General features: G+C 32.2%; 1 protein-coding gene, 1 long non-coding RNA gene and 1 pseudogene across 3 annotated transcripts; all 3 read right to left on the bottom strand.

The window, feature by feature from the left end:
• Positions 1–656: 656 nt before the first annotated feature.
• On the bottom strand, positions 657–3,793 carry LOC146918395 (polyol transporter 5-like; annotated as a pseudogene). Its single transcript, XR_015016179.1, has 3 exons — positions 3,476–3,793; positions 2,783–3,301; positions 657–1,673 (listed from the first exon to the last, which is right to left on the bottom strand). The product of XR_015016179.1 is annotated as a polyol transporter 5-like (transcript).
• Positions 3,794–10,106: 6,313 nt separating this feature from the next.
• Positions 10,107–14,965, bottom strand: LOC146918396 (thermosome subunit gamma). Its single transcript, XM_085720045.1, has 5 exons — positions 14,551–14,965; positions 14,408–14,445; positions 11,803–12,073; positions 11,403–11,686; positions 10,107–10,842 (listed from the first exon to the last, which is right to left on the bottom strand). Exons 1-5 carry the CDS (start codon positions 14,881–14,883, stop codon positions 10,413–10,415), a joined length of 1,356 nt encoding a protein of 451 aa, XP_085576171.1. The 5' UTR covers positions 14,884–14,965; the 3' UTR covers positions 10,107–10,412.
• Positions 14,060–14,253, bottom strand: LOC146918397 (uncharacterized). The gene is made up of 2 exons (XR_015016180.1): positions 14,197–14,253; positions 14,060–14,093 (listed from the first exon to the last, which is right to left on the bottom strand). It is a non-coding gene; the product is annotated as an uncharacterized LOC146918397 (long non-coding RNA).
• Positions 14,966–15,838: the final 873 nt, after the last annotated feature.

The following is a 15,838-nucleotide window of genomic DNA, read 5'->3' on the forward strand; positions in this document are numbered from 1 at the left end:
CAAATTTGTTTCGATTGAGTCGGATTCGGCACTGGCAATTTCTCTATGAACAATGGGTGTCATCCTCCTCACCCTTGCGCCTCTCCGGTCTCTCTCATCAATCACCTTATGACGAGAGATTGGCATGTACAAGTTATTCACATCTATTGACAAACAAATCAAACTACGAACTGGATTGCAGGTTAGGCTCTTTCACTACCTAGAGGTTCACATATCCTCCCCACGCTCGTTCAGGTTATGTTAACCTTTTATGGCACGATGTTGCCAATTTTTATTTTAGTGGCCGTGCTCGTGTATAATTTGGTCTAATGATAAGATGTAACTTGTCACATAAAATAGCATGAACAATTTCCAATTTCCACTTGAGGGAATTCATTTCCTTAAAACAATTGAAACAATTCAAGCCTAAGATTATTTCTTTGTACTTCATTAAATATTGCAGAAAATCCATGAAGATTATAGTATAGTATATACACACTCACAAGGAAAAATTCATGTATTGAAATATGGAAGCACCAAATTCCAAGCAATCCATGTGGTCCAATCTATCAAACCAATCAAGCCATATTTCCAAAATTCATCCAATTACTTGCCTTAGCAGCCAAAACAATGTATCAAACTTAAAAAATAAAAAGTTGCATTTACATGTCTATTCCTTTAACAACAATATAACTATGTTTGCCTAAAAAAAATAAAACTAATTCTACCATTCTTAAGCTTACTATGAGATTCAAGAATCCGTATTTCCTCGATAGCCAAATATCGACATTCACATAGTCACTGAAAAAGTGACTGTTGAATCGAGATCAGACGATGCAGATATCAAAGTCGGAATGTTGGCAATTCTAGGGAATTCGGTTTCGAGATTTCAACGTAACTCGTCTTCAAACAAAGCTTCAATCTCCTCTAAGCTTTTTCCTCTAGTTTCTGGTAAAAAATAATAAAAGAAAAGTGTAGCTAAAACCATTACACCAGCAAGCACAAAAAACATGCCTCCAAAAGTGATTTCCTCTGAGATACTAAGAAATGACATAGACACTACACCACTAATCAAACGGTTCACAGAAATTGCCAAGCTTGTCCCTTGTGCCCTTAACCTCATAGGAAAAATTTCTGATGAACCCATGTTGTAGGCCCAAGCCCAATAGAAAAAAATGAAACAGCAGCACAAACAGCAACTACACACAAAGCAATAGCCCACATGGGCTTTTCATCTGAATTGTGAAGGAAAGTACAGCCCATTCCAAGCCCAAATAATGACACTGCCATACCTGATGAGCCCAACAACAACATGGGCCTTCTTCCAAATCTGTCTAAAACCAATGCTGAAAATAGAACAAAACATGTCTTTGCTATTCCCATTATGATTGTCACACCAAATAGTTGTTTCTCACCTTTAACTCCAGCTTCTCTAAACACTTCAGGACTGTAATATATAACAGCATCATTTCCAGAAGCTTGCATGAAAAAATTAATACCAACTGCAGCTATAAGAATCCTTAATACAGGACGTGTCGGTGTAATTAGCAATTCCTTCCACACCCCTTGTCCATGCCTAGAAGAAGTACTACTAGAATTTGAAGCTGCTTGTGAAATTTCTGAAAGCCTAAATTCAGCTTCACCTTTATTCTCTGATGTTCTAATCAAAACTTGTTTTGCTTCTTCAAGTTTACCTGTTGGAAAAGAAACTCCGGTTTAAAAGAATAAAAATAAGAAGAAAAACACATACAGAAAATCATATGAAATTTGGTAACGAAGTTTATCCAATTGTGCCTAAGTTTCGGACCGCAAAGCAGCTGCAGTTCCTTTGTTTTATGGGCTTGTATTTCCGTGACTTAGGCCCCAAGCAACTTGGACCCTAAGTTACGTTTAGAGTGTTCTAGGCGCTTCTAGAAGCCTTCTGAGGCGGCCCCCTTAGGAGGACGCACCCAAGGTCGTTTGGACCCTTCTGGAGAGCGTTGTGCCCTTAGTACAACTTGTATATAAATAAATACTACGGTTCAATGGTTCACTGCAGGAAGAAATCTGAACCAAACTTAATCGTTAGAACAGTTCGGTAAAATCAAACCGAACTGTTAATGGTTTGTCCCGAACCAAACTAGCATAAAGGTTTGGCGCACCGGTTCTATATTTCCACACCGAAACTACGTTTTCAAAAAACTTAACTATACCTATTTGAATCGAACTTATTCTTTGTGAATCGAATTGCAATTTATAACTGATATTAGGACGGTTAAAAAAACCTAAAATCGAACAAACGAATATCACGAGTATTAAAGAAACCAAAAAACTGAATTGGGCTGCAAACCAAACTGAACCAGGCCGAACATACCCGAATTATGACAGATAATTCAAGAAACCGACCAAACTAGCGTAAGGTTTGGCGAACCGGTACTATATTTCCACACTGAAACTACCTTTTCTAAAAATTGAACTATACCTATTTGAATCGAACTTATTCTTTGTGAACCGAATTGCAATTATTAACTGATATTCGGACGGTTAAAAATAAAACAATCAAATAGAATATTAAGAGTGTTTACAAAACCAAAAAACTGAGTTGAGCCATTAACCAAACTGAACCATGCCGAAAATACACGAATTATGACAGATAATGCCGAAAATACACGAATTATGACAGATAATTCAAGAAACGGACCAAATTGCTTCGTTCCATACGTGAACTCGATTTTTTGTCAGGTTCAGTTTGGTCTGACGGTTCGGTTCAAGTTTTTAACACTTTATAATTGTGCTGACAACTATGAGTCATACCGAAAATTACCTTTCATTACAAGCCATCTAGGAGATTCAGGCATAGCTAAAACACCAAGTGCTACAAGAATTGCAGGTAATGCAGCAATACCAAGCATGATTCTCCAATTCAAACCAATTGGAAGAGAAGAAAGAGCATAGTTTGATACATAACCAAGTAAAATACCAAAACTTATAAAAACTTCAGGAAGTGAAGTTAAAAAACCTCTTGTAAGATCAGGTGAAAGTTCAGCAACATAAACAGGTGAAATCATAAGAGAAAAACCAACACCAATGCCAGCTATTACACGACCAAACATTAAGAATGTAAATGATGGTGCTAATCCCATTAATAATGCACCTATTAAAAATGTTAATGCTGCTACCATTATTGTATATCTTCTTCCAATCATATCAGAAATTTTCCCTGATACTAATGATCCAATCAATGAACAAACATTCAAACATCCTACTAGAATTTCAACTTGAACTGATGATATTTTCAAATCTTTTCTTATGTATATCACAGCACCACTCATCACACCAATATCTGCAAAATAAATAAAAAATCAAATTTTTTCATAATTTACTAGTACCCTCATGTAAATTTTCATCAAAAATTGATCTTTGATTTAATAATTTTTTTTTCATTCAAAATTTATTGATAATTATAAATTAACATGGTTTTTTTTCATATAATTAAAGTAAAAATATTTAAACTTACCATAGCCTAAGAGAATTGAATTTGTGGAAGCCAAAATAGCACCAGCAAGTGCATATTTATTGAGATGATAAACCTTGTTTTTGTGACAATCTTCTTCATTATTATTTTGATCAACATTGGAATCTGAACCAGGAAGAGGATGATAAGAATAATTGGGCTGCTTATTCAATTCATCCATAGCAGAATTATTTTCTTGCATATATGAATGAATTGAAAAAAAACAGAAAATCAAAATGGTTTATTGGAAATTTATATGACACAAAACATCACATAAAAAACATGTTTTGTGACAGCAACATTATGAAAAGATGTTAGCATATAAAAATCTAGGAATATAGTAATAATATAATATTATGAATGCAAAACCAATGGGTTATTGACCAGAATAATTGTTATATAAATTTTTTTTTTCTTCAAAAAAGATTGTATCTATGAATCATAATGAAAGGGACGTGTCGACCACGTGATTATTGTGTCCAGCTATTCATTCACCTTCCCAAATTTATTATTGCTTTTTTGACAAGATTTTACTATTTTATTTAACTTTTTGCTAATAGACTAGAATTGATTATTATTTATGGTTGTCAATGTGTTGTCTACTTTTCTAAATTTCTCTCTTTTTTTTTAAATTTAATTCTAACTATGATTAACAAATGTTGACTATATTCATCTTTCAACTATCTTTTCGAGGGATATTCATGTTTCAAATATCAACTAGTATTAGTAAAATAGTTATATTTTTTAGGGGAGTAATAGTAAATATTGATTGGTAAAGGAGGGTAAAATTTATAAAGAAAAATTACAATAAAATTAGTAAATTGGATATTGCATTGAACAAATGCTAGTTTTTAACAAGAACAAGTAAATTGCTAGTTAAGAAATATTTTTTCTCCTTTTTAGCTTTTTTTCCTATGAAATTGAATTTTTACCGAGGTCTCGGGTTTAAGTCTCCATTTGAAGGTCTCATCTACCTTAAATTGGAGCATCGATCACTCTTCATAAATTTTTTGTTTATTTTTGTTAGAGAAATTATTTTTATGAAAGAGAATAAATTGATCTTATCAACAATAAAAAAAACCTTTAAATGAACATTGAGAAAATATTTAAGTTGATTTCTTTTTAAGTTTTTTCTGTGAAAAGGCTTTTCAAAATTAGTAAAGTTGATATTAATTAAAAAATTAAATAAAAATTAAGAAAATATTTAAGTTGTTTCCCTTTTCCCCTAAAAAAAGTTTATTTCCCTTTTTAGTTCTTTTCTATAAAGTTGGTTTTCTAAATTTGTAAATATTTTTACTAATAAATTTAAAATGATTTTTTTGTATAAATTTAAAGTGGTTTTATTTACATATAAAAGTCATTATTTCCTTTCAGAAAAATTTGTCCTTGTTAATTGATTTTCACATTTTTCATACCAATTTAATTTTAATATATTTTTTGTGTAAAAACAAATTCATTGTCAACAAATCACAAACAAATGTATTACTTCATAATGGGAGTATCTATTTAACTTTGTACTAATTAGGCGAAATAGTCGACATTATGGATGCTCGTAGGTTTACAAAACAATTGTACTAATTAGACGAAACAGCGCTCATTGTGGATGCTCGTAGGTATACAAAACAATTGTTCATGTATATCAGTAGCTCGGATTTATTTTATGCTAGAGTAATTTTTATTTTACTTATTAGTATTGTTGTTTTTTGTTATATGTTATAGGTAGGTAGGTAGTTTACATTATTGTTTGCTTAAGGAACTCGAATCCCTTGCCTGTGGACCAAATCCATCACTATTACTTTTCGGTAGCATTTCATACTATAGTACTTCTTCTGGAATGAAATATAAACAAAAAGAGTAGTTAAAAAGTTGATATGTCAACTAAATTTTTAACCATGTATATTGACTTTTTACCAACCACTTTTGCTTATATTTCATTTCGTATGAAGTATTAAAATCACTTTTCTAGAACTATATCAAAGTATTAAAACCATTTGAATTATATTTTATTTTATCAATGTCATCTTTTTTAAGGAAAATGACCATAGATTAAACATATTCATGTTATAATTATTAAACTCCTCTTCTCTCGTAAAAATGCCAACAGATACTCTCCCTTTTCAAAAAATTATTGAAAGATGTCATTTATTATGTTTTTGGATGTATAAATAAAAATAACATAAAAATAATTACTTGGGATGTTGAGAGCATAAGACAATTTTTGCTATGCATATATACTAGGAAGAGAATGTTTGTGCAGATAGGTTGGTCAATTTTGATCTTACTTTGTCTTTTTTCTATTCGGCTTTATAGATAGAAGATTTACCTGACTTTTTCATGATGGAATAATATAAATAGGTTGGATATACCCAATTTCAAAGTTATTAGTACCTTTTAAAAAGTTCCTTGACCTAGTCTCCCTCTTCTTTTGGTTAATATATTTTGTGGGTTTTTCATGCATCACTTTTGGAGAAAAAAAGATAGAGCATAAGACAACAAAATCACTCAAAAATATCATGACAATGGTGATTAATTTGATAAATTATTTGAAATGGTTCTCTATGTATTTGGAAAAGTTTAAATTATTGAGCTTGGAATAACTTATTCGCAATTGCTCCCATGTTGTTTTTATCCTATGCCAACCTTGTAATAATTGATTATTAATTAAACGTGTAAGTGTTTTATTACTTAAGAAAATCTTTAAGGTGTTTCCCTTTAAAGGATTCAAATTTATGGCTTACAAATTCAGAAAATCAAGTTCACACATATTTTCTCTTTCATTAATGGATTAGCAAATAAAAAGTAGTAAATTAGAGAGAATCCGACCTCATATTCAAGAAAACGATGACCACGATTATCCTGAATGCATTAAAAAATCCAATGACCACGATTATCCTGAATGCATTAAAAAATTGAACGAGTAGAATCAAATTTTCAGAAATAGTACGTCTAAATTTGAACCTTTTACCCTTTAAATGAAACAACTTATTAAGTTTTAGAGTTTTTTTGATGTGAAACACTTGTTTGTACATTTCTTAATAATTGAGTAAAAACAAACAAGGTGGCATGAATATAGTTGTCCCTATTTCTGCGTGTGTTTGTCGTTCAGACTCAGCAGCTTCTGGATCATGTCGTTTTGATTAATATCTATGACAATGATGCTTGTGGTTATACATACTATATTACTAGGCATGTGACAATAGTGCACAATTTAATTTGATTAACATCTATGACTATGATGTTTGTGATTATACATAGTATATTATTATTACTAGGCCTGTGACAGTCGTGCACAATTTAATTTGATTTAGCTTCACGTATTGGCTTGGCTGAGAAGTTGTAATCTTTGTCACTCATTACCATATTCATGTTGACCAGTCGGAAATTCATTTATATTTTTTTTAAGATTTTGTATACTTGATATTATTTTATGGTCAAATTTATGGTGCACGTCTTAGATGAATCTTGTATCACGCAAAAGCTTATTTCTACCATTAAATTAGTAAGTTTTATTATTGAATAAAAAATGATATGATGTAACTTATTGTTCTAATGATATGAAACATATTAATGTATGTTATTAGATTTATTTACTCGTACACATTAAAAAAAATATACTTATTAAATCAAAAATGATATGATTTGACTTATTGTTCTAATAGTATAAAACATATTAATGTATGTTACTAAATTTATTTACTCGTTCATATTAAACAATTTTTTTATTTACTCGTTCATATTAAACAATTTTTTTTACAAGAATTAAACAAATATTTTATGCATTAAGACAACACGAGTATATAAACATACATTTGATATAGGCAAACGTCATAAAACGAGTCAAATAAAGAATAGGATATACTTTGTTTGAATTTGAAATACATTTCATATTTATCGCATTATTTTATTTTTTTTTGACAAATTATACTTAGCTAAATATATCAATAATTTGTTTACCTATATGCTAAAATTTTATTTTCAGACAAATTGAAAAATAAAGATATGATGATATAAACTTAACGCATGAAAGAAAAATAATAACAAAAAATAAAATAAAGAACTCCTCGGATTACATGAAAAAGAAATCAATATTACATAGACTTGAGTGGAACTGAATTTAGACTCTTAAACAAGATCTCATGATCAAATCTTATAGTGAAAAAAGAAAAATGTGGTTAAAGAGACAAGACTCCACTAAAGATGACAAGCCACATTTTCAAATGAAAATTAATCATCAACAAAGTTGGTAGATATATTTTGCATAATAATATGTTTTTTTCTTTAAGAAGTCAAACTAGTTCACCGAAATTAACACAGTGAAAAATCGAACATAAAACATTGAAATGATTATACTCCAATATTTCAAATCAATACAATCAAACCAATCCAAGTGAGTTTGCATAATAACATGGTTAAAAAGAATGTTGAACAAAATTGAAGGATAACTAATATGAACACAAATTGAATGTGAATACAAATCTCAGAAAGGATATTCCTTAGTTTGTAATATTATATAATGATCACAAAAGATACTATAGAATGTTCATAAGAAAAGTGCTAGTATTATAGAATACTAAAAATTCAACAAATGAAGCCTGTCAAAGAAGTAATTAACTTCGATACGGCTAATCTCCAAGTAATGAACGTATTAGAATATACTTCAAAGAAGTTTATAATATCAAAACTCTTAGATATTTTCTTTCAAAAAAAAAAAAGATTAAATAAAGCTTAAACGACACTGGCTGACCCGTGTATAATATTGTTACTGTTATTATTAATACTTTTTTTGGAAGAAAAAAAAAGATAGATGCAATGCTTGTCTTTTTACTAGTTTTAATAAACTAAGGGAAATATTAATCAGTGTCTCTAGATCATTAGTTAAGAAAATTAATATAGAAATATTATATTGAAGAGTATGGAAAAGTTGTATATTCAACTTTTTAAAAGTAAAAAATTTGTTGTTTTCAATAAACAATTTTTACTTTTAACTTTTTTAACTAACGCATGAGGGGCACCGGTCAGCATGTCACGTACACTTAATACTATTTCTTGTGTAATACTTGATAGCTTGCAATAATTAGGCAAGCTTGATATGAACCATTCATTTTAGACAACATGCAATTATACAAAGTTATAGTAGTCCCCAGCTTGAGGCACCAATGCAAAGTACAAACATAGCCTTCATAAATAATGGAGTAAGGTTCACGTTACTTTACACAGCCTTAAAAGCAGGCAAGTTAACCTTCATTAGACCATTCAATCCTACTGATTTTATTAGGGAAACTTGATATAGACCACTCATAAATGTAGAGCTAGACTCATCAATTTCAATCTAGTTTTTTTTTGTGTGTAGGGTTAATTCACACGCACAATCAGTAATTTTGAAATTTCTAATAGATTGAACGACTCAAATTTTTTTTTTTTTTGATAAATAAAAGTTTAGGTGGGTTCGGCTCCGGTCACCACCAGGGTCAGGACACGCCTCCGGGCTCAAAAGGCACTTATAGAGGTACTTACAGATCACCCACCAACACTGCCCTCACATCGGCAGAGGGAATCGAACACACAACCTTCTGCAAGGAAGTGGCCCGTTCCTTACCAACTGAGCCAACGTGTGTTGGTAACGACTCAGATTTTAAATATTGTAAATATAATTTTTAAGATTTGTAAAATAAACTTAAATTTAAGTCATCTGATTTCAATTGACAATCTCAACTACTTGTATGTGTAGCTGCATGGATTTGCTGACTATATAGAATTCAAATCCTATATATTCTCCTGAAATACAATAAGGTAAAATTGTGCCCAAATGATAAAGCAAGTACCAAGGATTGTGTTTGGTTTTTACTTTTTACATGGAATGTGTTTGACTTATTCACAAGTTTTAACTTTTAATTGCTAGAAAATTTATGAAGTGTATGAAAATTTAGATTCAATTGCCATTTTTATGCCTCAATAGTATACAGCTCAGTTGTTTGGAATTGGAAGTTCTGAATATGAACACAGTGAACAAAGAATGTGATGTCATAGAGAAAGATCATAATAAATTGAGGGAAGACTCAATTTGCTCCCTCAATTTTCTCGCGGCTCAATTTAGTCCCTGACAAAAAATAATATCCAAACTAGTCTCTGACATTTTTATACTAGAGACAAATTAGTCTTTGTAATAATGAGTCGGGGACTAATTAAATTTATCCTCCATATAAAAATGCCAAGGATTAGTTTGGATATCATTTTATGGTCAAAACTAAATTAAACCGCGAGAAAATTGTGAAGGATTAAATTGAATATTCACTCATATATTTGATATCAGTTTGTATTATTTTGATATTTGTATGTCCATGTCCAATAAAATGGAGCTTCCACATGTCTTAGATTAGTAAAAATTCTTAGGGTTGAACCTATGTCATACTCGGAGGCTGACATACCCTTTAACCCCTTAGTCTCGACTAAAAACCTATTATTCTGATACACCAAAAAGCTTCACATTGCTTGAGAATCGAGATTAAAAAAGCTTCACATTGCTTGAGAATCGAGATTAAAGGTAATTTATAAACAACTATCGCACTCCTTCACCCAACAAGACATCTTTTACAAACAAAAAACCATGACAGCTTTTACACAAGACGCAGTAACATAGTAAACTTGGTGTTCTTGTGAACCGTAAATCATATGGTAATAATTTACAAGATTATTTGCAAAATAAGATGAATAGTTCCACATATGTAGAACACTTGAGTTTTCCATTTCTTATGATTACATGCATATTCCCATTTCCATGCCCCAAAGAGGTAGCTCTTAAAACTTTGAGAAATGGGAATAGCTAGAATTTTACATTTGATGATAAATTTTTTCATTTGTACACTGTCACATACAAGTTTTTCTTTATCTTCTTGATTAGTAATTAGTATGAATTTTCTGAATCCAATGATCATATCATCTTTTAATTACCAACATACCGAAGAATTTCTGTGGTAACATCAGAGACCCAATTCACCGTGGTACCGAAGAATAGCTCCCAAAACCACAGATCCACCGCCAAGATTGACGAAAAGATGAGCAAAGCCAATGTCTGATAACGGTTCAACGGCCAACCTGAAGCCCTGGCCACTGTCTTCAGAAACGGAAGTGAACTTGTATCAAGTTTCCTTTTCCTTATGGACCAAGCAGTTACCCACTCCACACCAGACGGGACTAAATCGAACTCCTCCCTCAATCTCCTTCCGAGATCCGGCATGTGGCCACCCCCATAAAGTATGGCAATCTTATTTTGTCCCTTGTCCATTGCTCTTTTGAGGTTCTCGATTGCAACTCGATTTCTCTCACCGATTATAACAGATTTCTCCTCCACATCTGCCGTATTTTGTGTCAAGCTTTACAGCAATAGTTTTATCATCAATACTCAAGTTGGTGACTCAACAAAAGAAAATTAATATGATTGTGTTTATGCAATCTCTTGAATTGCACAGTTTCAACCAAGTTTTATGTCCTGGACTACACTTTCAAAAGGATTGCTAGCAACATACTCTTCAGTTCAGAATACACTCTCTCTTATTTGTTGAAATTCATTAAGATCCCACTGTTTTAGAAATGGGCCCCACAAAATTATGCAGGGCCCACATAAATCTGGAGGGACCTATAAACTAATAGGAGATATTGTGTTGTCAAGAGTGTATAAAAGAGCATCTTGCTAGCTTTTTTGTACTTTTAGCGCATGTTTGAAATCATGATGAGTTTGACGAAATCATGTCGGCACTGTGATTTTGTTCAAGATCATGCCAAAATCATTGTGGCACACAGTGATTCAGCCAAACTCACCATGGATCCAAACATGCACTAAAATGACAAAATCAAAAGTAAGCTCGTAGCTCAAAACCCTACAGGAGCAAGAGTTTGTATAAATTTGTACTGGACCAAATTGAGAGGGACTTACTCGGATGTTAGTCTCTTTGCAAGGAAGACCTTCATAGCAGCACTTACATCAAGCCTTGACAACGCCTCTATTTCCGGATATTCTGATGCTGGACTTCCCACATTTGCACAAACGCTTCCGATGAGAAAAAGGCCAACAAGCGGCATAGGAAGTACACGTGAAGCCCATAAAAGCTTGGATCTCCATGGATCAAGATCTTCCGGAATCGAAGGCTGCAACATTGCCTTTGTAGATCTAAGAGTCATATCTTTTGCAAAAGAAAATAAGCTTTCACCTTTTGCTTGCTGAAATAAAAAAGGGAAAAATTAATTAGATCTCAACAATGAAAATAAATAACATCATTATTCATTAGACTTCATAATCAACTCAAAAATTAGCAATAAAATTAGCAACACAAAACCTGGAGTAATTGGAAGGTCTCATAATCAAGATCTGCATGTTGCCAATTTTCAGACTGGTAATTGAGACAATCTAATTGGAAATCAAGCCTCAGAATTTGAGCCATCTGTCTTTGGATGCATCCAATAATGTTAAAACCTCTAGTTTGTGATCCTTTTAACCTTTTTTTAGCCATAGGGTTTCTCATATTCTCTAAAGTTTCCTTGCTAGCTACCATTTCATAAAGGACACAATCGTAGGACTCAAGCTCCTTCTGGAGGGCCAGAAAATACCTGCTCATAAAAATTAGGATCATCAAAATTAAAAGTTAATACTGCTTCGAGGAAAATGTAAATAAATATGATAAACAAATTAATTCCATGCATCAATGAGCACTTGTGCAGTAGTATTTAGTTATGAGCATAAGCCTAAAGGGAAAGCTCGTCGCAAAACACTAGTCCATTAGGTGAAAGAACCCTTTGACATTTAAGTCTCACTTCTTAGGTGAGACTCCACAGTGTGAGACTCACACCACTGCACCATCATTCGAGGATCGATGCCTACGACAAATTTCACTCAATGACACTTTATGCCGACACTTCACTCAACTTCTTCAGTGGTCTGAACTCTCCACCAATCAGAACCCTGACCGAGAAGTCATTATTCTCAATGAGAGCACTAATCATATGAGCATAAGTCCAAAGGATTAGGTGAGAGAATCCCTAGGCTTATAAGCCTCACTTAGGTGAGACTCTCCGAAATGAGAATCATAACATACTTATAAAAATAAAAATAAAAATCTTAGAGAATGTTCAAAACTAGTAAAGTAGTCATCTTCATGACTTCACAAAAGGTAGAAAGTTTGTAAGCATATTCACAGTTTGTTCGAGATGCAGTTCAGCAACCCACGCCAAAGGTACTGCTAATATTATTCTTTTTATCTCTCTCCGCGTGTCTCTCTTCCATCCCCCCTCGCCCGTGGCAGTTGAATGTCAGGATGATCATTTTGTTCATCCATTTTATTATGAACTAAATATTTCGGAGAGAGCAAAAGTAAAATACTATCTAGCAATATCATTACACAACCATTTACACATACTCCTCCAATCGTCACCAACAACATCAATAGATGTACACTAACAACTCCTAAACGAAAGTTTGAACAAAATGATTAGCACTCTGAGATTGGCCTAAACCTTATCCATAACCACATGGGCTGCAAACCAGTGGTCTGCTAGACCTCCATAAATATCTAAAACTATACATGTAAAACTCCAATTCTACTTGTTCACCTCAGAAATTAAGTCTCCTGACATCCTATCCACCTGTTCTCATGATTGATTTCCCATAATTCTTCATAATCTTTCCTCTAAAAACCCTGTGAATTGTATCAGCCCCTCATCCATACCCAAATTTCTTTGCCGCCTAATGAGTCCAGAGTGTTTGGATTTAAGACTCAATCATATGTTTTAGCCTATCCAACAAAAGAAATGGATAGGCTTAGACATAAACTTAGAACTTTTTCAAATTGAAATCCAAACACTCAGTGAGAGTGTTTCGAAGAGTTTATCTTTATGACATAAATAAAACATATTATAAGTTTGTAAGAATTTAGCTTATGACATAAACATTTATGTAAGTATTTGGTAGCTAGAGATACTAAAAATAGAAAATGATATGATCATAAGTTATTTTCTACCAATTATCATAAACTTACTAAATAACTTATAGATACAACATATAAAGAGCTGATGTTGAGTTTAACCTCATTTTAACTTTGATTGTAAAAAGAGCTTAAGCTTGTATGATACTTACTTAATAAATAAACACTTGACTAAATTGTTTATCCAAGTGCCCCCAATACTAACACTACTGATAAGTTGTTTTCATAAGTTATCTCAAACTGTCTTACAAGTGCTTAAGTTAGTAGATAAGCTCAAATAAGTCAATCCAAACAAACCTTAAGTTGCTCTTGAAAACTACCAAATCCAAAAATCAATCAGCGAAAAAAAGGGCAAGATAGACAATACATACTCTTCATCGGTAACCAATTATGTTAGAGTTATCATCCATGGTCAACAACATATAAATACTTGTCTTGTAATATCTTTATTCATAATGTTAAATGTATAACTGATTCAATACGCTCTCTCCTCTTTGAGAACTCAAGAAGCTTCTCTGAAGCTAGTCCATGGAACTCATTGAGTTCTAACAAATGTTTTCGTAAGCTCTTTCACAGAGCTTCAGAAGTGCTTGCACATTGTATAAACTCAAAAAAGTCAATCCAAACATGCTCTAAGTTGCTGTTGAACACTACAAAATTCAAAATGTAATAAGCTGCTTTCACAGAGCTTCGTAAGCACTTGTGAGACTGTTCAAGAGAGTATTTGGAAACAGCTTAAGACATGTGTATAACCTGCTTTCTGCTTATTTCCATAGTCTCTCCATGATAGCTTATGGAAACAGCCTATAACTAATAAGGAAACAGATTTGTCATTATTGTATCTTTTCTAATAGAAATAGATTATTCATAAGAACTTAACTTAAGTTGTTTATCCAAAAAGGGACTAAGCTAAAACTACCAAATTCCAAAAGGGAAAAAAAATTACAAGATAAACAATACATACTCTTCATCTGCTATATGAATTGTTGAAATCAAATCAACCTGCAACAACAACAACAACAGATAGCGTCAAAAAACCATTCTAAACAAAAAAACAAAACAAACCCAATTAAGAAAAAACAAGAAAGACACAGACTTTAAACCAACCTGAAAAAAAGGCTTCAAAAGAGACCAAGGAAACTTCTTCTTATATCTAACAACAGCAGTCTGCAACAAACCAGTAGAACCATCAATCCCTTTCTTGAACCTCATGAAATCTGCAATGGAATTGCTTTGTAGAAACTGTTCTGGTGACCCATTTTCTTGTTGAGTCGATGAAGCAAAACAAGTTTTGATTTTGAGGGTGGAATTTGAAAAGGGTGGTTTTGGAAAACCAACAAGAAAAGAAGGAAAAGCTTTGGAAGTTGATGGTGAATCAGAGAAGAATGAAGATGATGATGATGAAGGTGAAGATATTGATGAAATTGAAGTTAACACCATTTTTGTGTTGTACTATGATGTTGTTGGATTTTGTTGCAGGAACAATGTGTGTGTGTGTGTGTGTGTGGAACAATGTGTGTTTGTGTGGATAGACAGAAAAATTGGATATTTATGGAATTAACCGAATACTTACGGTTATTTCAGTTAAATATTAACACTACATTCACCCATATTTTGGGAAATGTCTTGGTTCAAATTTTTAAAAGTGGATATTGGCACGGTGGTTAGTTTGAAATCTTGGAGTTTGTTTCTCTCAAGGTTTTAGGTTCGATTTCTCTCACGTGTTAGTTTCGGCGGACAAGTTCATACGCTCAATCTTTAAATGGGGCCCTGCAAATGAACAGTGGGTTTGATCCCTTCGGATTATTCGGTTCTTGGATCGGATAAAAGTGGTAGATTAATTGCATCTGTTAATCATTTTATCTAAAATTCGATATTTGACGAGTGTTTATAGAAAAATTTACTATAAGTTATGACGAAGAGGTTAACATCGTAAATGAATTTTAGTTATCTCAAAACATTGAAGTCATAGAGAAATTCTGTTTATCAAAAAATAAATTAAATTCAAAATAGAATCGACAAGACATTTGGATTATGATGTGATTGAGCCAATCCGTAGACTAATTGAATCCTGCCATCTTGGTTTAATCGATTGAAATGTTTGCTTTTTTTTTTGTAGTGGCTGGGGTTTGAACTTCAAACCTTGCATATTTTATGCATTGTTCCAACCAACTGAGCTAAGCTCACAAGGACATTGAAATGTTTGCTTTGATCTAATTCTAACAATGCTGATTTGGTTATATGATGATGAATATTAGTTTCGACTTTCAATTAATTTTAGTGTTTTTAAAATAAATAAATAGAACTTGCCTAAAGACCTTTCATTCAAGAGAGAGGGAGTCACAATAATTTAAAATTTATATAAATCATTTAAAAATTTAATTATAATTTCTAA

The sequence above is a fragment of the Medicago sativa genome, chromosome 6 (genome assembly GCF_051527215.1).
Source record: "Medicago sativa cultivar Bolivia chromosome 6, Bolivia_mono, whole genome shotgun sequence".
NCBI lineage: Eukaryota > Viridiplantae > Streptophyta > Magnoliopsida > Fabales > Fabaceae > Medicago > Medicago sativa.

Bases quoted from the DNA above. Each gene is read 5' to 3' on its own strand.
- LOC146918396 (XM_085720045.1), bottom strand. From the start codon at position 14,883: ATGGTGTTAACTTCAATTTCATCAATATCTTCACCTTCATCATCATCA. The intron at 14,446-14,550 runs GTTGGTTTAAAG...TTGTTGTTGCAG, and splicing joins TTTTGAAGCCTTTTTTTCAG to GTTGATTTGATTTCAACAAT. The intron at 10,843-11,402 runs GTAAGTCCCTCT...ATTGCTGTAAAG, and splicing joins GCAAAGAGACTAACATCCGA to CTTGACACAAAATACGGCAG.